Source organism: Corythoichthys intestinalis, chromosome 9 (assembly GCF_030265065.1).
Source record: "Corythoichthys intestinalis isolate RoL2023-P3 chromosome 9, ASM3026506v1, whole genome shotgun sequence".
Classification (NCBI taxonomy): domain Eukaryota; kingdom Metazoa; phylum Chordata; class Actinopteri; order Syngnathiformes; family Syngnathidae; genus Corythoichthys; species Corythoichthys intestinalis.
Window position 1 is genome coordinate 34,085,191 of NC_080403.1, and position 25,948 is coordinate 34,111,138.

Genomic DNA, 25,948 nt, shown 5'->3' on the forward strand with positions numbered 1-25,948 from the left:
GCTTAGTGAGGCACATCATCTAGTGTTTCCGTGTGTCTCCGTAGCCCTCTAATCACATCACTTTAAATCAGGGGTGGGTAAACAGTCTTCGAGGGCCACAGTGGCCCTTTTTGGAATAGTTTGCCCACCCCTGCCTTAAATTGTATCCCAAGTCGTGTGTGAACTCAGATTAATGTTAGCATCTCTGTTGCGCAGTTCCTCCTTCACCGTGATTTTGGACTCCAGATGATGTGTGTCTTCCATCCATGGGCGCTGTGTAGGGGTGAAAAGTGAAATTGATTCTAAGGGCCCATGCCCTGATAGGGCCCACAAAGAAAATTAGAACATTAGGTAGTCATTTGCAAATTTAAATATTAATCATTATAATTTTAATATAAATAAAACTGTCAGGATTAAAAAAAAAAAAAAAAAAAAGTGTTTCTTTTTCTTGTTTTGTTTTTGGCAAAAAGTAAAACCCAGACAGCATATGTATTGCCCCCCCAGCCCCGTATTTTTATTAAATGGTTGGGTCCGACCTTCCTTCGATCAGACCGAGAGCAGCGGTGCGCATTTACTCCAGTCAATGGCTCGGAGTGTTCGGTACAGCAGAAATGTTTTCAAAACAAAAATCGGGTTATCAAATTTATGTGCTTACTTCTTACTGATCTGAAGAAAATTTGTATAAAAGTGCTGAGAACAACCTTTACTGTTTGTAAAGTGAGGTGGGGCACACTGTTGATTGCTGCAGCTCTCTAAGCAGCTATATTTACCACATGAGCAAAACATCCTCTTTGTGGTCCGAGTCCATCTGCGTCATGTACTGAATTAACAGTATTTGCAGCATTATCTATAGTCACTGGTATGTATTGATTTGGCCAGCTTAACTTCCATTCACTCATGGTGTTTTTTAATTCATCAATGAAGTATATGGACTACGCGTCACTCTGGGCTCACGCAGGTAATGGCATGGGATCTAATGTACCACATCTAGGTTGCTATTTGATGAAATCTAGTGTGCGCGCGTGAGCGTCACCTACAAAAAAGCAAGATTTCTGGCTGTCAAAGAGGTCTAACTTCTAACGAGATCTAACGAGGCTCCACTCGTTACCTGTATTAATGGCACCTGTTTTAACTCATTATCGGTATAAAAGACACCTGTCCACAATCTCAGTCAGTCACACTCCAAACTCCACTATGGCCAAGACCAAAGAGCTGTCGAAGAACACTAGAGACAAAATTGTAGACCTGCACCAGGCTGGGAAAACTGAATCTGCAATAGGTAAAACGCTTGGTGTAAAGAAATCAACGTTGGGAGCAATTATTAGAAAAATGGAAGACATACAAGACCACTGATAATCTCCATCGATCTGGGGCTCCATGCAAGATCTCACCTGGTGGCGTCAAAATGATAACAAGAACGGTGAGCAAAAATCCCTGAACCACACGGGGCGGACCTAGTGAATGACCTACAGAGAGCTGGGACCACAGTAACAAAGGCTACTATCAGTAACACAATGTGCCGCCAGGGACTCAAATCCTGCACTGCCAGACGTGTCTCCCTGCTGAAGCCAGTTCACGTCCAGGCCCGTCTGCTGTTCGCTGGGAGCATTTTGAGGATCCAGAAGAGCACTGGGAGAATGTGTTATCGTCAGATAAAACCAGAATAGAACTTTTTGGTAGAAACACAGGTTCTCGTGTTTGGAGGAGAAAGGATACTGAATTGCATCCGGAAAACACCATACCCACTATGAAGCATGGGGATAGAAACATCAGCTTCGGGGCTGTTTTTCTGCAAAGGGACCAGGACGACTGATCTGTGTAAAGGAAAGAATGAATGGGGCCATGTATCAAGAGGTTTTGAATGAAAATCTCCTTCCATCATCAAGGGCATTGAAGATGAGATGTGGCTGGGTCTTTTAACATGAAAATGATCTCAAACACACAGCCAGGGAAACAAAGGAGTGGCTCCATAAGAAGCATTTCAAGGTCCTGGAGTGGCTTAGCCAGTCTCCAGATCTCAACCCCATAGAAAATCTGGAGGGAGCTGAAAGTCCGTGTTGCCCAACGACAGCCCCAAAACATCACTCCTCAAGAGGAGATCTGCATGGAGGTATGGGCCAAAATACCAGCAACAGTGTGTGAAAAGCTTTTGAAGAGTTACAGAGAACGTTTGGCCTCCGTTATTGCCAACAAAGGGTACATAACAAAGTATTGAGATGAACTTTTGGTATTGACCAAATACTTATTTTCCACCATGAATTGCAAATAAATTCTTTAAAAATCAAACAATGTGATTTTCTGTTTTTTTTTTCCACATTCTGTCTCTCATGGTTGAGGTTTACCCATGTTGACAATTACAGGCCTCTAATATTTTCACGTGGGAGAACTTGCACAAATAGTGGTTGACTAAATACTTATTTGCCCCACTGTATCATACTTTACCTCATAAAGTGTTTTTGCAGCGTGCTCATAATATGCTACTCCCTAAGTACTCTCTGTAATCAGGCATTAGGTAGTGGTGGCACTGACCTTTATCAAGCACACTTGGTCGCTGAGTGACCCAACAAGCCTCCTCGTTAAAGAGAGTGTGAAAGAGATGGTCTGCGTTATTATTCGTGAAGACTCACTTAAGATTTCAGTAGCAGCTGTTCAGTTTTCAACTAACTGGGTTCACGTCAGAGCAGCCATACTTCTTTCTGTAGAGCTCCACACTATTTATTCCAGCGTTACAGACTACTGTGGTATCGAGCTTTAAGATGCATGAATGTACTTTGAAGTGGAACTCAAATGACTCGCCAATAACCTGATTAAGTGCGGGTTAGTATCAAAATTTAACAGGCATGCAGACAGTAGATTTTCATTACGTCAAAAATCATTGACACCAGCTCTCATTAACCATTTTAAATGAATGATTTTAAATGAATAAGGGAGAGCGCAATCTGTTTACAATTTCAACATAAATCATAACGATAACATGTTATGGATGAGATAGATAACAATTATGTGGCTTATGACTGTCAAAATCTATTGTGTGTTCTCATATACTGTATATATATGAATTATTGGTTCTGCAGGACAGCTCATGTTTCTGTTTATCTTGCACAGGAAGACATTACGAGCAGGATATCCACGAGCTGGAGTCAAGACCCTCATCCATCCAATTGCTGGGAAAATGAGGCAGCGCAAACATGATTCTATCTTTACACAGATAAGAGCAGGCCATTACGGCAGATATAAAGACTGTCATTATTGCTATGATATGGCACAAAGTGGTTATTTTTTGTCAAGAAAGAACGCTGTCTTTGACGTTCGTTCAAGCAAAAAGTAGTAACGGTGATGCTTGAATTATGTAGCTTGGTGTTTTATATGCATTTACTGAATTTGACCTACTATATTTGGTGTACAATGTCGTTTCAAAGGCAATGTGCCATCTTTTACTTTATTATCAGATTTTGTCAAATGGGGATTTCACACTGATCCGTCTTTGCTTGCACACTTATGTGCTGTGTTAATCTCTGCAGGGAATCCATAATTTTTTCTAATTTATAAACCATTTCTGAGTCTAAGTCTTGCTTCAACTACAGTGTTCCAAGTTTATGTGAACCTTTACGACAGCCGCAGTTACACATTTAATTCTATTCAAACATCGTGCTCACATGAGAAAAAATCGATTCGTGTAAACGTTTTTCAAGCATAGCAGCTGTAACTGGAGTGATTGCTGTACTTAGGTTTCATAACCTCTCAGTTGTAACTTGTTCGGTTGCTGCTTTTGAATGTTTTTTGCTTTAAAACAGAAGTAAAAGTGTCATAGCATAGCACTCACATTTAACCATTAAGGCTTGGCTGAATGTGTTGTTTCCGGGCGTATGGCATTGACCTTGTACAATGTTAACTATAATAAGTTGATTGAACTTTCCGCCTTTGAAAATGTAATTTATGCTACTTACATTAATTAGATGCAATTTACTTATTTCAAGTTTTAAGGAGTCCCATTTACCCTAATAACTGGATTATAGTAAATGACCCTTCCATGATTAAGTGGATGACAGTACTTTAATTATGTTCAGACTTACATTGTCCGCTTTTCACTAGCTGAATGTACCAGTCTATTTTTTCCCCTCAAACGCACGTTTGATTGACTGATGACTTGACACCTCCCCAATCCGAAATACAATGTGCCGCCTCCTCCGCCCCCCCGAATACCATTTTCCGTCAGCAGCAGCCACTGTAAGTAATGTAAAAACGTAAATGTCGTAAATGCTGTGTAGGTGGTGAACACACCACTAATTTTGCTACTGAAAGTTCGACCTGCATCAGAGTTAGCATAACATTAATCTGTGAGAATTGTCATCAGACTGGCTGGATGTGGTCCGTGGGAAATATTTTTTCCCAGTTTAAATGTAGACAAGAACAGTTGTCTGCCGTTACTGTCACTTCTGTACTTACCAGTTTGTGGTCTGTTAACATCTGCATATGTCAGAGGAGCTAGCATTTACTAGTAATTATCCTTGATGAGGAAAATGTGCCACTTACAGTGGGGAGAACAGGTATTTGATACACTGCCAATGGGAAAAGTGTATCAAATACTTTTTCTCCCCACTGTATAAACTAGGGTTACCTCATGGTAAACGCATTCAATATATGGCAATAATAAACAGTTTAAAAAAAACAACAAAAAACTGCAGTCCATTTTCATGATGTGATCAACAATGTTTAATTGAGTTGAAACAAAAGATTAGGTACTGCACAGTAGATAAATGGAACCTTTTCTGATCCTGTCCAATAACAGCTCTGAGCAGTTAAATTTTTAACGATCCATTCAGGGTATATGGCTTTTGTCTACTTAGAAAAGTATTAAAAACATCAGTATGTACACAAATACATTTATATTTACATTTATTGTGTGATAGGACACATAATTCCTAACCTGGATTTAGCTCTGTAGCTATAACCCACACTTCAAACACATGACGTAACTTAAATGTCCTTCAGTTATGTTTTGCAAATGTATTAAACAACTTAAGACAGAAAATACAAATGCTGGAACCTATAGAAATGAAATACTTGTTATTAATAACAAGTGTTTTCAGTGGTTATAAATTATGTCTCCAGGAAACGCATTAGGATGAGATTTTATCATTTTCTGCAGTCTTTTCTTTTGCCTTAGATTTTTCATGTTTAATATTTTTCTCTTCTTTCCTTTCTCTGGTTTTGCTTGTTTCTTGGCGGTCTCTGCCACGGTCTTTATCTCGGTCTCTATCTCGCTCCTTCTCCCGGCTTCTGTCTTTCTCCCGGCTTCTGTCTTTCTCCCGGTCTCTGTCTTTCTCCCGTTCTCGGTCTTTCTCCCGTTCTCGGTCTTTCTCCCGTTCTCGGTCTTGCTCCCGGTCTCTGTCCCGCTCCCGGTCTCTGTCCCGCTCCCGGTCTCTGTCTCGCTCCCGGTCTCTGTCTCGCTCCCGGTCTCTGTCTCGCTCCCGGTCTCTGTCCCGCTCTCTGTCTTTCTCACGGTCTCTGTCTTTTTCTCGGTCTCTGTCTTTTTCTCGGTCTCTGTCGCGGGGTCTGTCTTTATCTCGGCATCTATCCTTTTCCCTTTCTCTGTCACGGTCTTTATCTCTGTCTCTATCTTTTTCACCATCTCTGTCTTTTTCTCTTTCTCTATCTGGTTCTTTATCTCTGTCTCTATCTTTCTCTCCATCTCTATCCTTGTCTCTGCATCTATCTCGGTCTCTGTATTTATCTTTGTCACGGTCTTTTTCTCTTTCCCTTTCTCGGTCTCTCTCTCTATCCCCATTTTTGTCTCTGTCCCTCTCCCTTTCTTTGTCTCTGTCACTGTCCCTTTCTTTGTCTCTGTCTCTACCTTTATCTTTACCTCTATCACGTTCTCTACTTCGAGACCTGTCATGCTGCTTCTCTCGGTCCCGTTCTCGCTCTTTGTCGCGGATTCTTCCCCTTTCACGATCATAATCCCTTCTGTCAGAGTCCCTGGGCCTGTCCTTGTCCCTCTCTCTTTCTCTGTCACGGTCTCTCCTCTTATCGGTGTCTTGATCCCTGTGTTGCTCAACCTCTGCCTCATTGTGTTTCTCGCTCTCCTTTCCTTTGCTGCGCTCCCGTTCTCGGCTATCAATATCTCTCTCCCTGCTTCTGTCCCACTCTCGTTCTCTGCTCCACCGCTTGCCCTGACTCCTATCCCACAAGGGTCTCAGAGAAGCAGAGATATCCCTGTCTCTGTCTCTTCTGTTTTCAGAGAGATCCTTGAGTCTTTCCTCTAATAATTGGGAGGAGCTCGGACCCTGTTCTCTGAGCCCTACTTCAAAGTGACTGAAGAGTTCTGTACTTTGTGGTTCTGGGCCCTCTCGGTTGGTGCTGCTTCTCCTCATGACTTCAGGGGAATGTCGGCGCCAGTAGTCCTCTCGCCGTGGTTCCGGACTGTGCCCTCCCATGCGATTTGGAGGAACAATAGGAGTTTCTGTAGGGGTCGGTAGAAGTGGGCCACTATGACGAGCAGGTCTGCCTTCGTCTGAAAACCTATCAAAGCGGTAACGTTCCGATCCACCAAAAGACTGAGACTGATCGTGGAGTCCTCTACTATCCTGTAGAGGAGAAAGAGCTCTGTGCTCATTCAAAACTCCTCTATGGGGTGGTGAGTGTAGCCTAGGAACCCCGAACTTATTTGGATTGACTTGTTGTCCGCTCATCTCCAAACGTGAAGGTGGCCCTCTTGATTCATCGTATTGGCTAGGTGGAAGCCCCCTGTAAGCAGGAGGTTGGCTGTCTTTGAAAATATGCTGAGGATGATTTTGATGTTGGTCCACATGTGTGAATGCGTGACTATCTTTATTATACTGATCCCTGGGGCTACGGTTTTGGTCTACAACATGAATTGTACTTTGATTTGAACGGTCACCATACTGAGGTAGTATGGGACCTCTTGGCCCTGAAAACTGGGTAAGAGTAGGAGGCCTGCTATCAAAATGTCCTGGTGGTGGTCCTGTAAAAGGTGGAGGAGGACCTCTGTTTCCAGGAAAATTAAATGGTGGCGGCGGACCAGTAAATCGTGGAGGCGGGAGTTGATTCTGTACATCAAAAGTAGGTGGTGGGGGGAAACCTGGAGGTGGGCCTTGTTGTCCAGTATGCTGAGGGGGGATAAGAGGATCAAAAATTTGAGGTGGTGGACCTCTCTGCGTAACTGGTGGGTACAGTGGTAGTTGTGGTGGCACTGTAGTTGGTACAAGGTTCTGGGGTGGTGGTCTTGACAGTGGCTGCTGTGGTATTTGTGGTGGCGGTAGTTGCGTGCGTGTCCACTGGTTTTGATAGGGGGGGAATGGAGTCGGAGGTTGGCCATACTGGGATGTTTTGTCAGCTTGAATTGGAGGACCAAGTACATTGGGAGGATGATGGATAGCTGGCGGGGGTCCTTGCATAGACTGTTGCACTGACATTGAAGGAAGACCTTGTATGGGTGGTGGTATTGACATTGGTGGAGGCCTCATCACGGGATTCTGTCCATGTATTGTTTGAGGTGGGAGAAATTTAGGTGGTGGAGGAATGTCAGTTGGCCGTCTATACTCATTTTCAAATTCAGATGGTGGACGAATTTCAGTTGGCCGTCTATACTCATTGTCAAAGTCAGATGGTGGACGAATTTCAGTTGGCCGTCTATACTCATTTTCAAATTTAGATTGTGGACGAATTTCAGATGGCCGTCTATACTCATTTTCAAATTCAGATGGTGGACGAATTTCAGTTGGCCGTCTATACTCATTTTCATATTCAGATGGTGGACGAATTTCAGTTGGCCGTCTATACTCATTGTCAAAGTCAGATGGTGGACGAATTTCAGTTGGCCGTCTATATTCATTGTCAAAGTCCGATGGTGGAGGAATGTCGCTTGGCCTTCTATAGTCATTGTCAAAGTCTGATGTTGCTATGCGGTGTCTCGGATGATGGGAATGAGTGTCACTCATAGCTAAACTTGGAGTGAGAACTGGGATTGTGGAAGTAATTGAGGAGCTTGGTGGCTCAATAAATGAGCTAAATTTTTCTGTGTCTTGGCTACTATCATCACTTTCCGAATCCTCATTACTTTTCAAAATACTTGCAGCATTTGGCCAAATACTGTACTTGTCTGTCTCTATTTCAGCTCGAACCATTTCAGGTTGCTCTTCTCTCATTTTCACTTCTTTTTCTTGAAGGTAGCCATACTCCAGATCAGGCTCTATGGTCTCTCCTAATAAAGGTATTGACACTTCTTCCTTTACAGTGTCCATTAAAGGTAATGTCTCAGATTTCTCCTGCTCCATAGGTAATGACGTCTCTGAGTCTTCTGAGGAATCTAGATGGTGAGCAAGAGGAGGCAAAAGTGTTTTTATAATTGACTGCTGTGATGGAGAAGGTGCATCTGAGGGCAACTCATCCTTGCAGTGTGGTTCAGCTGTTGTTTCTATCACTGGGGGAGATTCACGGTTCTGCCGAGGATCTCTCTTTTGATTGATTGAGGGTGCAGCAGATGAAGACTTCACAAGATCTTCTACTTTTTTGCCGAGCTGCAGTAACTGACCGCCGCCCAAAAGGGTTGAAGGAGTTTGTGAGACACCAGATGAGTCAGTAGGTGGCATTTCCTCTTCTTGTTTCTGTAAAATGTTATTATTTTCTTCCTGGGTATCCAAAATTTTATCAGCATCGGGAATTTTCTCACATGAAGATTTTCCCGTTTCATCGGATACAGTAGTTTTGACTTCATCAAAAATTGAATCATCTTCAGGGTCATATGCAATATCATCACTTTCATTTGGTACAACTTCCGGTTTATTTAATACCTCAACTGTTTTTTTAGGCACACTGTATCCCATACTCGGGTCATATTCTTCCTCTGGGTCATATGGTCGATCATCTTCATCCTCCTCTACCCGTTTCTCTTTTGAAATTTGTGCAAACTGCTGGACAATTGGATCTAGCATTGTAGCACGTGGTTTGGAAGATTCCGCACCCTGTTCAGATGGAGAGTTGGAACTTGAAGCTTCCGAATCATGCTTTTTCTTCCCAAAGAGAGTGTTCAGTATGGTCTGAAGAGGAGTGGCAGTTGCTGCAGACGCAGGCATAGAGTTGGATGATGATGTGGATTCCACACCTATGACCGATGATGTGGCAGGTGCTTTCGCAGATGGCAACACAGAAAGGACAGATGAAGTGGCCAGAGGAACACTTGGCGTTTCAGAGGAGCTGCTAGGAGGTGACCCTGGAGGAGTAGTACTGAAGGGAATTTCCAAACTTTGGCGTGTGCTTCGCTCCACTTTGACTGATGCTGGTAGTTTAGGATGACTAGTATCATCAACTTCTTTAATTTGTATCTTAGGCCGTTTCTCATCAGTTTCCAGTGGAATACCAGCACGCTTTTTGTCTTTCTGGCAGATCAAGAGACCGAGGAGAAGGTTGGGCCGAGCTGGCTCGAGTCCTGCAAAAAAAGACAGTTTAAAATAACTGCATGACTGCTCTCTAATGTCCAATAAACAAGAGACAGATGCAACTAGAATTTTACAATTTCCATTTTCTTCCACAAAATAGGAGTATGCACATTTTTGGATTGAGAGCACTTGAGACAATGTATGCGGATACACCATTATAAGTACTGAATATAAAACTCTGTACATAAATAGCCAAATCCACATTGCTAATCAATCTAAACAGTATAAATAATGACCATTGACCATTATCTTACCACTTCCTATATGAAATTCTAATTCGGAAAGATAAAAGCACAGCACTTTCAGTGGCGGACTATTGCTTACAGTAAGTTTATCTAACTAATTATACTTAAAAGACGAAATGACACCAACTACATCCCAAATACTATAGGTGCTACAATCCCCAGCCACCACTAACAAGCAATGTGAATTGGACCATTCGAACAACAAATATACAAATTATCATAATAATACATGCTTCAATCGGCACTAAAGAGAGTTGGTTTTTCCCCCCACTAATCTGTTGTATGTTATTTTTTCATGTTTCCGTCTAAACATGGCATTAGAAATACTGCATTCATGAAATAATAAACAGATAAAGTTCTTTAATTATGATTCATTTTAGAGGACCACCCTTTTGTCCAATATCACCCTCTGCTGTCAACTGAAATTAACGTCACAAGTATTATAATCTGACGTACGAACGTGAATGTCGTGATCAAACCCAGTAAAGGGATTCACATTGCTACTCTGACAACTAGGGTGAATGAGCTGTAGTTCAGAAACCACTAATACGAGGCTAGTGGAACAAATACTGCTCGTGGGAAACATATTGAGGCCCCGTGCTTTTTTGGCTTTCCTCAAATAAGTTTTATACTGTTGGTCAGTTGTTCTGTTAGATTTATACTATATTGACCAACAGTGTATGAATCACGTCATGAGACTGGACATTGAATTTATTCTCTTGGGAGAAATATTATGCACCGCATAGAGCACAGAATACTAGTATGACCCCTTATGATCAGAATTAGTGCGCTCTACTGTACAAGACATGAATCAATAGTGAAAACCATCCAGTCCAGTTAGAACCAACACAAATGTCAAATAAACAAGACTTTAGTTGAAACTAACTGTCAAAACATACCTGGTCCATCAAATGGTAAGAGTTTGGACGGCAATGGGTCCTTGGAGCCCAAAGGAATTAGATAGAGATCTTTGATACGCCGGTTGCTGTTAGCAACCACACCAAATCTTTTCCTGCTGCTAAAGTAACAGAAGAGTGACACATAAGCCACTTCTTCCTCCTCAGTGGCTGGCTGGAATCTGATTAAACACAGCTCCTGTGATCAAGAAGAATAACAAGATCAATGCACTGCATTAAAAAAAAAATCTTTCATTTAATGATTACTGTAAACCTTTGTACAAGCAAACCTTGGATAATGAAGTTTTCAACTTCCCAACATAGTCCCACACTGTGTTTGGAGAGATGCGTCCACCAACATGAATAGTGTCTGGCAAATCCTGCATAATATTGACCAGACATGAGCCGTTGCATTTTTAAAAACTGAAAACATCCACAGTCACACGCGCAAACGAGTAAAAAACATTACTATATAATTTAGTTTACTTACTTCTTTAAGGTACTCAAAAGAGCCTGAAACCAGGTAAGCTTTGGTTACAAATTTGGCCACAGACTGCATGTTAATGAACCCTTTCCAAATCTTCTCTTGGCCATGGAGGAAGATTGCAGTTTCCCCCTCAGCAGGAGGCTCAGAGGTACTGAAAAAAGTAATAATGTACCATTAAAATATATATAATGGCACAATTTACCATTTTATGACTTCAACACAATGAAAAAATGATTCTGAAGATTTCAACAGGACAAAGTGTGAAAAATATATGTTAAATTGGCTTAGCTAGCTAAGCTAATTTGAGTAAATACCTAGTTTTAGATGGTTTGGACAAGACCAATGAGGTTGGAGGAGCAGGAGGCATAGGAAGGGGTGTCTTGGCTCCAACATCCAAAGGAGCAATGATGGGAGCTGGGAGGGATTCTGAAATGCTGTTTGTTGTTTTTTCCTGAGCAGAGTATGGGATGTTAATGCCAGAGCCATGTCTGGCCATGCGTGGGTCACGGCGTGTGATGCTGACAGAAGAAACAGTGGGGGCAATAGTCTGTGGGGTCTGCACAGGTGGGGCCAAATTGTTAGGGTCTTCTTGGTAAATTTGAGTCTGTGACTCCAGAACTACTGGTTCTATTCCAGGCTGGTATGGTGGAGGGAACACCTGCTGGTGCTGTTGGCTGACAGCGCTGGTTGCATGCATCTCTTGCCTGGATGGGTCAGGTTTCTTTGTGGGTTTAGTTTTCTTAGCGTCAAGCTCATCTTCTGTTTTCTGACCTAAATGAAACGGTGAGAGGCATTAGATTAAAAGTCTGTTAGTGCTGATACCATGCAAACTTACTTTAAAAAAAAAAAAAAAAAGTATTTGAACAGAGAGAAAGATTTTTCACATTTAAATTCTAATTTAACAGTGTTATTCTTTACACTGTAAACTAAGCTCCTAAATACCAAGAAATATTCCCTCTGATCTGCTTCATTTACCTGTGCATATTTTACAGTTGAGGTCAAACAAATGAGTCCTGTGCTCTGGCGTTGTATCCTTGAGCATGCTACTGAAAATATCTGGCATACTACTGCTACCCTCAACAGCAGACGGCTGAGGTGCAGCTGAAGGGGTGAGACTAGGCTCTTCTTGGTCCTGAGGGAATACAGAAGGTTGATGTCAAATCCTACAAAGAACCACAACAACTTTCCGGACAACCACAATTATATCCAAAGTAGGTTGAGTGCTTTTTGAATTAAAAGACAAAGTTCAAGAGGAAAACCAAAAGGCTAAAGAACACCACCAGGATAAGAAAAGTGTGAGAGCAGAAGACAGCCAGAACTTACTACTACAGCAGAAGTCATGCGAGAAGAGGAGGCTGTGGCAGAGATACATACATCTGTATCTGATGGGGGTGGTGCATCCTCCACATCCATGCTATGAGAGTCATACCTATTGCCCAATTTGGAATGACCTGAATGGGACCTTCCACTTGAGGACTGAGAACAAAATGCAATGTTGAGAAATCCTCTCCATATATTCTAAATATGTCATTGACTTAAAATAAATCTAAGGTTTAAAGGTTAATATTTACCTGGGGTGGGTCAGGCTTCTTCCACTCAGACATCCCCTTGGAAATCATTTCTTCAGCACTCAACCTTACCAGTCGGAAAGGGGAAACGTCACCTCCAATCACCCTGTAGAATAAGCCCTGAAATACACCCAAGTCATTTAACATCTCCGTTCTAAATTTAAAAAAAAAAAGAGGAAAAATTCAATAATCACATTGACTTACTTTGTTTTTCGGGTCCTTGAGGTTGAACATGAGTGACCGATACTTGTTTTTGTACTTGCTATCAGTGCTTAGGCAGAGGTTAAACATCTCTTTTTCAATGGCAACTGCTAGCCGCGCAACTTCGCTCTCCGTCATTTTCAGATCATCACTGTCGCTCACCCTGGCGTTAAGGTACAACAGAGGTGTCCTTATAAAATAATTGCTTTGAATAAATTAGTAAGGATTCATACCTCTTGTAAAGAATGTCTGTTAGAGATCGACGGATGTTTTGTCTCATCTGGTGGTTTGGGGGTGGTACAGGGGATGCAGAGGCTGCCGAAGAACTTGAATGGTGAGGCCTTGGAGAAGAGTGACTAGGGGGAACTGAAGAAACTGGAGATGATGGGACTCTAGTGGATGACGAAGACTGATGACGGGGCGGCGAGTCTTTTTGTTGAGGTTGCTTCTTTGGAATGGTAAAGTTGGTCTTTGTGACTCTCAGTGCTCCTGTGACATGGATTGGACCGGGAGGGTAAGGAGATGGGGGAGGAGGTGGGGCAGGAGTGGAGGTCGTCCGTGGCTTCTTGGACTTCATTGCAGATTTACTGGGAGTAGGTGCCGACCTCTTGGGTGCCTTGGAACTGCCGGACTGGGGGGCTGGCTTCTTGACTTTTGGAGGCACCTTGGATGATGCCCTTGTTGCCATGGCCTTCTTCCCTTTGGCAGGAGTCTTGGAATCACTGGAGGGTTTCCCATGAGCTGGGACAGGTTTCTTTGTCTGTTTTTCTTCTTTGGGTGGGGCTGCATAACAAACAAAAGAAAAATACCAAAAACTTTAAAAGCTACCAATAACAATAAAAAATGGTGACATAAGCGTCATCCTGTTAATTTGTAGATAGTGCTCAACCCATATTAACATTGCCATATTCGAGTCATTTGGTAAAATTATGAGTAATCGAGTGCATTTTATTCGCATATCTAAATAATGAGTAATGTAACAAAGCTGTATAGGACACAAATGTTCCGAAACTCAGGCTAGACAAGTTTTCTCTGGCTAAAAATGACATATAAAAGTAATCTCAATTCTCATGAAAATGTTCAAATTGAGTTTTGACTGAACTTGTCATTAGTCATCACTAATAGCAATCAGTACTACATAAAAGCTATACTGGTCCTTACTTCTGTAATGTGTACATAAGACTATTAATGAAGGTCAATAGATTAAAAAAAAAAAAAAAACTTGCAAAGGACCAAACCTTGACATGCTCAGCCTAACTCAATAACTATTATGGCTACAAGGGCAAGCAAATACAACTGTAATTATTCCCCTATCATGATTCTGCACAAACTATAAATTCATATTTGAAAGCCCCATGAAGAAGACAATCATAGCCCGTCACTAGGAAACCTTATGCTTGCTCTACTCATTTTAACACATTGCAAAACAGTGGAAATGATTGTACACACGACAAAAGTCCAAAACTACCTCTTGTAATGGGAAAGCCTAATGAACATCATCCAAACTGCACAAAATTAGCATGCAAGGGTTAAATGGCCTGTAATGTCTTTTGTGTCATCTGAGAAAATTTGAACACAACCACGCTGAGGTGTAAGCAGGCACTGATTTTGCCATAACTCAGTGTAGCGTGTCTTGGTTGAAATCTCTCCTGCAGGTAAATCATAGCTTCAATCTTCTCTCCTCTATACTCCTGTCCAGCCTCTCTTCATCACCCTGGATAGGAGCTAGGAAGGATCTGGTAGGTTTTCCATTTCAGCTGCTTGCCATCTGGGACATCGTCTGCACAATCTCCACCTCGTGTCCTCAACCAGATGTAAATGCTCATATCTTTGAACTTAGGGTTAGCCGATAACAAGCCAACACTGCTCAGAAAACTCAATGAATGGATCCCAAAATCTGTCACATGATCTTTTATTTTAGACAGTTTCCTACTATAAATGATGCAATATATTTAATGAGGTGAAAAGGTGGTGGAAAAAAAAAAGGTCACCATTATACCCTTGGGGACAGTAATTAAACTTTGCAGATCATTGCGCTAACAGGCAACTGCATCATAACGGATTGGGTGAAAGGAGGGTAGCAGAATGTTCCAAGATGAAACTGGTTGAACCTATTAGGCAGAGATTCATGAGGCTGTCATTTCAAATGACCCACACAAGCACAATGTAGCTTAAAACATTTAGCGCTACTGTGTATGAACTTAGCGTATGAATTTGAAACAATGGGCTATCCACTATCATGTTTTTCCAGAAAGTGATGGCAAAATTATGTCCCGGTGGCCAAAATATGCTAACTTTAAACCAAGTTTAACAACTCTGCCACATTCAAAAGGTCAATTGAGCAGAATAATGGTTACTGCCTGATGCACAAAAGCACCAGCCTATTCTTGCGAGTCGCCTCAATACGAGGGATCAATTTTGCAAACTTGGGCCTTCGAGTCTGCTGATATCACCTTTAGTTTTTGCAATTAATCGGATGTTGAACGCTTGATATTCTCCAGAAAGTCAGATTTACATCAGACTTACCGTTCCACGCAGCTGCTACTATTCCATCCCAAGTCAGTCATTAAAATCACACTTTGACAAGTCATGATTAAGCCGAACAGAAAATTTCTCAAATGTCCTGTCTTATGTTATACTAGCATGAAAGAACAAACTATTAGAAAAACTATTAACTATTTTAACAAAAAGACCCACAAAGAGATACATACACTTTTTGTTTAACACTGTTGGTGATATGGGTGTAGTCTTTTCAGGTGGTACTGCAATGTAATTATGGTCGCTGCACCAGGACGCAGTGGTAGGTGGCGGCGGCTCTTCCACAGCGTGTGCATCTTCGTCATCCTCATCAGGAACGTCGTCGTCATCTCCGTCGCTCCCTGAAGCCTCCCTGCTCTCCTTCTGGGCCCTGGTCCGGTTGGCTGCTCCCCCCTGACGGACCAAAGAGATGCAAATTAAGGCAGGAAGTGACAGCACCCAGAAGGAACAGGCCAACACAGGAAAATTACATCATGTAATTCTATTTTTCATGATGCAAATCTAATGTATTCTACAGTAAACCAGCTGTCTCTCCCAGGTGCACTTATAAGGTATGAAGAACCTCAATAAATGTGCATCATTACAAACATAATCAATAACATCTTTCTTCCTACACACTGCTCAAAGCGGTTTTAGATTGAAGGATAGATTTAAAGTCTCATTTCACCAGTGTATCAAAGATGACAGCATGCATGATGTCGCACTTGTCAGCCTCAATATGTGTGCATCATTAGAACTATAGGCCTAACTCATAATATCTCAATGCCTACACTCTGTTCGAAGCAGTTATAGATGGAAGGATAGATTTTAAGTCTCCCTTCACCAGCATATCGAAGATGATAAAAGATGAAATTTGACAAAATGCTGACTACCCCTTGGATTGGTCACCAAGTAATCGCAGGTGCTATATTTGTTATGTAAAGCACTGTCACACCTACAATTGTGTTACGCGCCCAACAAACAGAGTTGATATCTAAGTACCGGCATATCAAACAGAAAATGTGAAAGCCATTTGGATTGAATGGCCATAAACCATTTTAGGATCAATGTCCTTATTTATATTGAAAGCACATACTATATTATGATTTGAAATTTCGGTTGGTAATACACTGTTTTGGGTGAATAGAGAACAGAAAAAAAGTATCACCGGTCATCTAACTCACTACTGTCTGTGAAACATGATATGTTCATTACCTCCACGTGATTGACACAATGACCAAATCACTTGATATAAATGCAAACAGTAGTGAGTTTTCTTTTGGGTATCCTTTACACTATACTGAAGGACCATATACACAAAGAAGTGGGATCTACACAACGTAGATGACAAAGGTGGACATTGACCAACAGATGACCCAAAAAGCATTGTGAATACTGAAAATGGCTATTTTGACAAACTGTATTTTCATTTGCAGGAAGAATGTTTATGATCTATGCATTTTCTTCATCACAAAGTGTATAAAGCACTTAGTCATAAACTGCCAACTTGAAACAACCCCAATACAAAGACAAAGACTAGACAAAATTGTACAAGTCATGTTGATGCTAAAGCACTACTTGGATACGGCTTTGTAGTTCATGTATACACATATATGGCAGATGTTCCTAAAACACCATTAAAGAGGAGTGATCACACTTTTTGAACACAAGTCAACCATTGAGCATCAAGATGTAAGTGTATCAGACTCATAATTCACCAGACTCCTTTGTACATAAATGTGTCAAAAAACTTCAAGAAGGTGTAGTAATAAACAGTTCCACAATTTTAAATTAGTCCAAGTTACCTTTGATGCAGAGGTTGATTTCTGGGCTTTGCCCTTAGGCTCTTTGACTTCAGTAAATGACTTCATGGCAGCAGCAGCATGTCTCAGAATGCAGTCATTTCCACAGTACACGGAGTCTGGTTGAGCATTGCTCTCGCAGCCAGGACCGATGCATTTTGGAAGTGAAACATCCTCTGTTCTCACTGGTTCTCCAGCCTCTTCTGCCTCAGTAGTTGTTTTCACCTCCACGTTGGAAGCCACCTTCTCCTGTTCCATCTCGTGAGCTGTTTTTGGCTCTGGCGTGGGGCCCGCTGTCTTTTCTGGCACTGGCGCCCTCTTCTGGTCAGCGTTTGGTGGTGTTGGCTGCTGTACTGTCTGCTTCAAACCAGTGCACAATAGCTAACGTTGAGCATGGTGGTTTAGGAAATGACATTTTTCATATTTCCAAAGCAATATTAAAAATTCATCATGATTCATTAACTAAGTCGTCCCTTTGCCAGAATTATCCAACCAGCACAAATCATTAACCTTTTTAAGAGCATGCAACATGTGTCAAAACTAAGAAAAAAATCAATTTTATAATTGTGTGCATACTCAGTGTTGTTAAAAATATATGAAATTAAAAAAAACAATTCTGATCTGTCAAGACCTACCGGCTGAAAGATTTTTATCTTCTTTTTTCCTGTAGGATTTGTGGCTTTCTCAATCCTGCCTTTTATACCGACGTCCTCCACTCCTTTGTCGTCATTCCCAGCAGATGTTGAGGGTGGCTGCACTGCCACTACTGAACGTGCCATGGGAACTGAGTCGGCAATAACAGCAGGAACTAGAGATGTGGCACCAGCTTTGGTCTTCAAGTCCGTGCTCAGCGACAGCATGGAGGTGGCAGGCCTGATCACCTGGCTTTTCTTAGCAGTACAGTTGGGGCAGACGTAATCCTCGCCATTTCTCTCCATCAGACGCCCCCGAGCCTCTGTGATGCCGACACAGTCTCCATGGAACCACTCCTCGCAGCGGTCACAGCAGATCATGAACCTAGTAAGCAAGAACACTTGTGATGGTAACATAGTCAAAACTCCCCTCATAATTATCGCTGCCTCCTGATACCAATGACTTTGTACATTCATAACAAATCCCTACACTCACACAAGTAAAAAATGTGTGAATATGTTCTACAATTTGACCATTTAATCCAAATGTATCCTTAGAAATGCTAATTGGATAGCCTACCAATCCTTGGAAAATATATTTACAAATGTGTTTTGCCTAAGCTCCCGTCATGAAAGTGTCTGACCCTGACATGCAGTCAAACCACAGGAGCTTGAAGCACTTTGATTCAAAGTGGCTTTTTTGAGGGTTTTCTGTGTGATACTGTAATAACATGGGTTGAATTCTGTATCAAAACTTTGAGATACATTGCGTCATCGTTATCAGTGGTGTTTTATTTAATGCTTATATCTTATATTTTACATATGAAGGTGTGACTTCACAGCAAGCAAGACCCTTCACAACAAGACCTGACACCCCACAAACATAAGAAGACGGATGCTAATTGAATCAACTGAAATTTTATGTAACCCACAGAAAATTCTGGACTGGACCGGACTGCTAACATTTACAAAATCATACTTGTATTTTATCTTTACACATTATATTTTTATAATTCAGATGTGTCCTCACCTACTTTACGGGCAAAAAACTATAAATTTACAATATTCAGTGGACATTCGCTTGGGGCCCAGCCAGACAACAGATAGAAAAAAAAAAAAAAAATCACGAATTGACGCTTCTTTTTAATTGCTTTTTCCCCTCCAAAATAGAACAAAATGCAAAAGTGTGAATATTGACCCGCCAACATGTGAGGTCCACTATATTAGAAAATGTCATAACTCAGCATATTAGTGATCGTCAGCAACAAGCTAACTAAACTCATACCAAGTCAACACCGATTCCAGATGTTGGTACAACTTTCAGCCGATTTCGTTTCTTTCTTTTTTTACATAATGACTTTATTTCTACAGAGCCACTTTTATGTTTACATTGAGAATAGCGACAACATTGTTAGAAAAACCACCCAATGAAGCATTTAAAACGAACCTTTTGTTGTGTTTCTGCCGACAGATGCAATAAAGTGCATTGGGGTCATATCCTCCATCAGAATCATTGGTTGAAGATGAGGAAGAAGAATCATCATCATCATCACTGTCCTGCTCTTCCTGAGACTTGCTTTTCTTGGTAACAGCTGGCACAGGAGCCGATGCCTTGACAGAGGTACTGCTCCCTTTCGCGGCCCTTTTTTTGTTAATATAGGTTCTTATTGGGCCACGCTTTACCAGCAACCCAGGATTTTCCGTGTTCTCGTCCTCATTTTTGGTGTCCTCCTGAGCTGGTTCTTTGACATCTTGCTTATTTTCACCATCTTTTTTCTCTATACTTAATTCAGATTGGTGCTGTTCCTTATTGGTGTTTCCATCCTCTGTTTTAGAGACAGCTACGGCACCTTTGCCTGTTTTCACTGGATCTTTTCTCTGCGGCTCATCCCCATCTCCGCTGTCCTCATTCTCAGAGCTTCCTTCATCTTTGACTGCGGCACTGTCTACTTGTCGGGTCCATTTGCTTAGACGAGTTGACCTTAGAGTCTGCTCCCTCGTACTACTTCTAGTTCTCCTTTCAGACGACTCAGGCTTGTCCTCTGTCTTTGTGTCTGCATTACCATCAAAGCTGGCCTCAGAGGCAGTTTCTGCATCAGTAGGGGTTTGTGAAGGAGGATCTCCACTTTCAAGGGTTGGAGGAGCACTTTTTCTTAGCGCTCTCTTAGTAGTAGAGAGAAATTCCTCCAATTTGTCAGTACGCTTTGACTGTCTGCCACTACGACGTACAGGGTAGCGGCTCTCAGGGTTGTCGGTTGCTGCCTCTACTGGCATGTCTCTTCTAGCAACAGTGGACCGACGGAAGGACCACGTTTTCTTCAACTCGCAGTTGGTTTTCGAAGATTTGTCTGGTTTCTCTATTGTGTTCCCTCCCACCTTTTCACTTTCTGTTGGGGAACTTGGCTCACTAGGCCGCACTTCTCCATCACCTGTAGACAAATCAAAGAAGGCTTGGGTAGAATTAACAACAGCTTCAGAGTATTTGAAAGAGGTGACTTCTGGATGTTTTTTTAAGATTCAATCTAATTTTGGTAAACTAGAGATGTGCTCCACTAGATTCTTGAGTGCCTAGTAGTGTAAGAATTACACATCACACCACACCACTGCCCAGTGCATATGAAGATAACCAAGCCTCCAATAAGGGCAAAAACAAGCTCATTCAAGGTACCTTGAGAGCAGCTATCCATTTGGCCTTGGCTCTTTTCTGGCTCATGAGCTACAGAGAGCTCAGGGCTCATATTCTCCGCCATGGGTGGAGTCAATCACTACTTTGAAACTGAATCACTACAGTTAGGAGAAGAGGACAACAGAGTCACTAATGAAGTCATCAATTAACTGCCTAAAGTTTAACTGATCTTTCTAACGCGCTTTACTTTACAGATTTAAATTATCATGTTTTTTTTTCTTTTTTAAAGGACGTAACCCCACAATGAACAAGGGGCCACTGTACCCAATCATTGTACCTGATGATTTTCTGCAGAGACTGATGTGATGTACAGTATTGAGCATGTCACATGGACCTGTCACTTGTTTGCAAATGTTAATTGCTTTGGAAATGTTTCATTGTTAATCATTTCTGTGGGAAAACTGCTTAGGGCGGAAAAATATTGACCTAAAATTTTTTTTTTTTAAGAATTGATCTGATGAAATTGGTATTATAAACATTGTTCATGAACCGGTATCTAAATGAATGTAATTGGTATTGATCTTTTTTATTAATACCCAGCCCTAGATTTGAGTAAAACTTTTGGAAAAAGAGGGACAGCTTCAACAATCCCTTATGATGAAAGTCATTGTGAGCCTTCAAAAATCACACGATGATAATCCAGTGCTTAAAAAAAAAGCACATTTTTATTTTATTTTGATTATAATATTGCCAAATAGGAATATGATCAGGGTGCACAAGAATTCCGTGCAGAAAAATGATTCATTCATAAGCAGAATACTATAAGGAAAACATTTGAATTGAAATTGTGAGAACTGTACCTGTAATTCCTCAACAAAATAACAGCTTCACAACTACAATCACCAGGATTTGAAGATCTGCCAGAATGGGGAAAAAATGCAACTTAGGATAATAGCATTTTAACTTATAGGGAAATATAGATTATTAACATTCTAAAAGTGTGTGTTTTTATTTTTTTTTATCAATTACATATAATACATTACGTTAAAACATTTTCAACCAATTCCAATTAGAGTACTTCGGATATATTTTTCCGATTGAATTCACCAATGTTTGGTCAGGAAGAATAACTAAACCTCATTAGACAAAAAAAGTTCCTTTGTCCCATCGTTATCTTTAGTAAGTGCGTGCAATCCTCATGGCGTTTTTTCCTGTACTAGAAAACAAAACACTGGCGGAGTTGATGCACGCCAACGAAATAGCGCCTGTGGCCCGTGCCGTGCCACGTGACTAGATGTGGCGTTACAAAATGGGCGGATAGGCCTAGACGGAGCCACATTATGAGTAATGTTCGTCATAACTTCGGATATGCTAGAAAAGGCGGCAATGACGACTTATAAATGCGTGAAGATAACAAGATACATCATTAGCAGTGGGGCTGTTGAAGGCGTAGCGTTTTTGCTTGCGGCACACGGGCCTGAAAGAACACGATTCGGAGGCTTTAAAATACGTATAGCGCCACAGGAATGATATTACGGAAAATATCGTTTTTTTTCGTTTTGTAATTCAAGTGTTCACAGATACTGACTGAACCCAATCATGCGTTGGGCTTCATATCAACGTGTAACGGCCGCAAAGCCTCGGTTGCTAATAGCGTTAGCTGACGCTACACCGCGTAATTTAACGCAAAACTAACCTTGTGCGTTTGACGAGCCACGTGACAAGTCACCGTGGATTAATTGATTAATTGGATTCATACATAGGTTATATCGTTCTGCAGCATGCATATGTTGCATTTCGCTGAAATGATTTAAGTGAATCAGCTTTTGGCCAGAAAGCGATAGCCCACCACGAGCCTCAACTACCAAGCTAGTAAGTCAGTAACTTGGCACTTGGATACACAATTGCAAATACACATTCCTCAGGAGACACAAAACGGGTAACATTGGTCAGCTACAATCATTCCAGATCGCCGAGTAGTGATTAAATCCAATTTTGGATAAGACTACGTAAAGACGCACAACCTTGTTATTGCGTTGCTGCAGTAGGCGTCAACTGAAGGGGAAAAACAATCCGTAACCAGTAAAGTAGTTACAGGATTGAATCCGTCCTTAAGTATTTCGACAAACGTAAAACACGCAATATTTTTTTACCCACCTACACGACAGAGATGCGGATGACGTGCCCTCGTTCATTCTTCGGTCAAGCCTCCATTTTCCCAAATCCTGCTGGAGCTAGCTGACTGCGCCAGATGGCTGACCTGAACATTGACACGACAGGGGCGTCGTAACTCACTATCGCCCCTATCGGCTTGGCGTGAGACGGGCTGGGGCGAATATTTTTTGCCTGATATGAGCAACCACTACAAGTATTTAGGGCATAAACGATATTGGAAAAAAACTGACATTTTTTTTTTTTTTTTTGCTGGGAGGGGGGGTTGCGATATTTATTGAGATATTAAAATTAGAAGAACGTTTACCAGACTTGAGTAGCTCTGTTTGGGAAGACTATAGTTGACTCCAGGGGTGAAAGTGGGCCAGAAAAGTCAGGAACGCAGTTCCGGTATAAGATTCAGGGCCGGAACACAGTTCCGGTATAAGATTCAGGGCCGGAATGCTGTTCCGGTACACGGTGCTTTGATTCCAAAAATATGACAGCAAATGTCAAAACGCTATGTTAAAAAAAAAAAAAAAAAAAAAAGGAAGCAATCTGCCAACATCAGACTTACATACACAAGTGTTAACAAGAAGCATAATAAAGTGCTTGTGTCGTGTAATCTGTTTCCACCAATATTTATTATTTATTTTATTCCACGGATGGCATGGAGGTTTCCCCAGCTGCTGCCGTTATCTGAGTCTTAACGATGATGACGAATTGTACCAAAAACCCTTTGAACTTCACATAGTGTGACCTATGTTTTTTTTTTTGAATGAAAAAAAAAAATAACTAAAACTAAACCAGTTACTTTGCCAAGTAACTACTCTTACATTCACAGGTAACTGAGTTACTAACTCAATTACTTTTTGGGAGAAGTAATTTGTAACTAATTACAGTAATTATTTTGTTAAAGTAAGGTTAACAACACTGCTCACTATTACCACATTGTATTCATTAGAGATGTCCCAATCTGATCACATGATTGTAAATTGAGCCGATCTAGCCATTTTTCAGAGGATCGAAATCGGGTGAAAAGGATCGGGTTTTAATTAAAAAATATATATGTATGTTTTTCTGCTTCATACTCATACAGCCTCTCACCCTCCCTCCTGAAAAGCATTGTGACCAAACTCGTTTTCTTGGACACCAGTGCAGCCGGCGTTTGATACTTAAAGTTAACGATGATTGACAGGTTTGTAGTTTTGATCTGGCCAGAGATGCCTCGGTAGTTCTATGATCAAAGGCACAAATGTGTTAATTATCGTTAAGCTTGGTACACAGTTTGAAGTGTACTGTGGCAACTCATTCATTGTGTAAGTGAGAGGCTATTCTCGGCAGCGTGAGCGTACAACAAAAATCTGTATCGGATCTGGACTCGGTATCGGCAGACTCTCGAAATCAGGTGACTTGGACTCAGACTCTGGTGCAAAAATATGAGATCGGGACATCCCTAGTATTCATATATTACCGATGAATCCAGGCTAAGGGGGCTCATCTGTGAATGATGCAGATCGGTGTATTTAAAAGGGATCCAGGAAGCCATGTTACTGCACAATTGCTGCTTTTATGAAGAAAAACAAAAGTTTACATTTAAAATAAAAAAAACAATCGCACGTCCTGCAATGGGGCTATTGCGCATGCGCACATTCTGATGGCGGTGTTCAAACGATATACTAGTATTGTGCATGCTTAGTAGTAATACTGTACTTTTTCTTTAATTTGTATATGTTACGATGGAGTATTAGGGCCAATTTCATAGGGTTCACCCAGCAGTTTCAGGTGTCGTCGTTTTCTGGTGTCTTATGATGGCCTTTCAGACTAATTTTACAGTTGCATGGCGAAGCTACTATCACCCAGTCATTAGTCAATTCATGCAGTATAATTGGTCAAATTATGTGACATCTTTTTCGGTAAATTTATTCAAGCATTGTATTCCATTTTTATAGCCTGAGGAAGAAGCAAAAAAGGCCACAAGTCTGAAGACCAAGAGTGTTGTAATGTGCAATCTGTTACTTATTTTAAAAAATGCAGAATTTTTCATACAAGAAACATTGATATGCAATCAATTTAAAAGCACTTTTGTTGTCTGTGATTTAATCTTTCAATGTGTTTTTTACAGTTCCTTTCCTCATTATGGCTATAGGGTGAGTAGGGGCCTATCAACTTTGGGCAAGACATGGGGTAAACACTAGATTGGTCTTGAGACATTCTAAGCCACATTGGATAAACCCAATAACAGCACATCAGTGAGCTAGAAGGCTAGTGAATGTGATAAGGTGTTGTCAAAAAATATTTCTTTATGAATAACGATAACGTTCAATTTTCGTTTGCAATGCTGAATATACTGTACCTTTTGTTTCAGCTGGACGGATAAAATGTAATTTTTTGCTGAATTCAAGATTAAACCCCCTAATTGCCAGACAATTGTCTCATGTGTTGTTTTCCTACATATTCGGATGATAGCTCATTATAATGATGTTTACCAGTTGTAAATTTGTCAATACAATAGATTATACCTGTAATATTCTCAATTATATTTGGAAGGGATGGTATTTCCCTTGAGTGCTTACAAACAGAATAGCCAACTTTATTTATTCCCCTCTACATAAGTCCTCAAAGTCATTGAGTCACATTTTTTTCAATTCGTTGTGATCCTGTATTAATCATAACTCCTACAAAGTTCCAAAGTATGAGAGCAATACCAAGTGAGTTGATATTGATGGCAGCAATTATTGGAGAGATGAATTGTGGAAAAATTAGCACATTAATTGGTTATTACCACACAATAAAATATGTCAGTCCCGAAAGACTTTCCTCCGATGCGGCGCATTCTCCCATACCATGAAAAATAATATGACCATAGGTGTTACCTGACAGCTGATAAATGTGAAGAAAATCAATTATGCATGCAGGGCTAATGGACTTGTACATTCAGATTTTAAAAAGCCTTCTCATTCTCATTCAGCCCAAGTACACAGGCTGCTTATTAAACTGAATTATCAAAGACTATATTTTCAAATAAGAAGTGCAGTGCCCCAGAATTTGGTCATGTGGTACAACATTTCACCACTTGATGGCACTGTTACACTATAGTAAAACAGCGTTAGCGCTCAGATGTCATTTAAATTTTAAAGGTTAGATTTTTCCCTTTGTGCTCACGCTTTGCTATTTGAAAGGTTTTCATTGGCAGGCAGGGGACATTCTGAAGTTACATTTATGCTTCAGAATCATAATAATGGTCTATCTTAGGGTTGAGAGTTGATCTCTATCACAGTTTGACTCAGACTAATTTTATTCCTGATGCCGGAGAGGAAAGATGAGGTCCGCACAATGTTCTTCTCTCCTGCTGTGGTCAGTCACATCAGCAAGTTATTCCCAGC

The 25,948-nt window shown here is 41.0% G+C and overlaps 1 protein-coding gene across 6 annotated transcripts; it reads right to left on the minus strand.

Moving 5' to 3' along the window:
* Positions 1 to 4,668: 4,668 nt before the first annotated feature.
* On the minus strand, positions 4,669 to 22,713 carry LOC130921995 (death-inducer obliterator 1-like). 6 transcript variants are annotated; one of them, XM_057846416.1, is made up of 17 exons: positions 22,569 to 22,708; positions 21,272 to 21,328; positions 20,454 to 20,569; positions 19,233 to 20,214; positions 17,789 to 18,170; positions 17,157 to 17,510; positions 15,546 to 15,765; positions 13,068 to 13,617; positions 12,838 to 12,997; positions 12,637 to 12,753; positions 12,389 to 12,541; positions 12,041 to 12,197; positions 11,380 to 11,836; positions 11,069 to 11,216; positions 10,869 to 10,958; positions 10,582 to 10,777; positions 4,669 to 9,427 (listed from the first exon to the last, which is right to left on the minus strand). In XM_057846416.1, the coding sequence occupies exons 3-17, from the start codon at positions 20,533 to 20,535 to the stop codon at positions 5,100 to 5,102; spliced, it is 8,376 nt and encodes a 2,791-aa protein (XP_057702399.1). In that variant the 5' UTR covers positions 20,536 to 20,569; positions 21,272 to 21,328; positions 22,569 to 22,708; the 3' UTR covers positions 4,669 to 5,099. The 6 variants fall into 6 exon arrangements, with proteins under 6 accessions (XP_057702399.1, XP_057702400.1, XP_057702397.1 ...); XM_057846417.1 differs by having other exon boundaries at positions 12,440 to 12,541; positions 17,157 to 17,513; XM_057846414.1 differs by having other exon boundaries at positions 17,157 to 17,513.
* Positions 22,714 to 25,948: the final 3,235 nt, after the last annotated feature.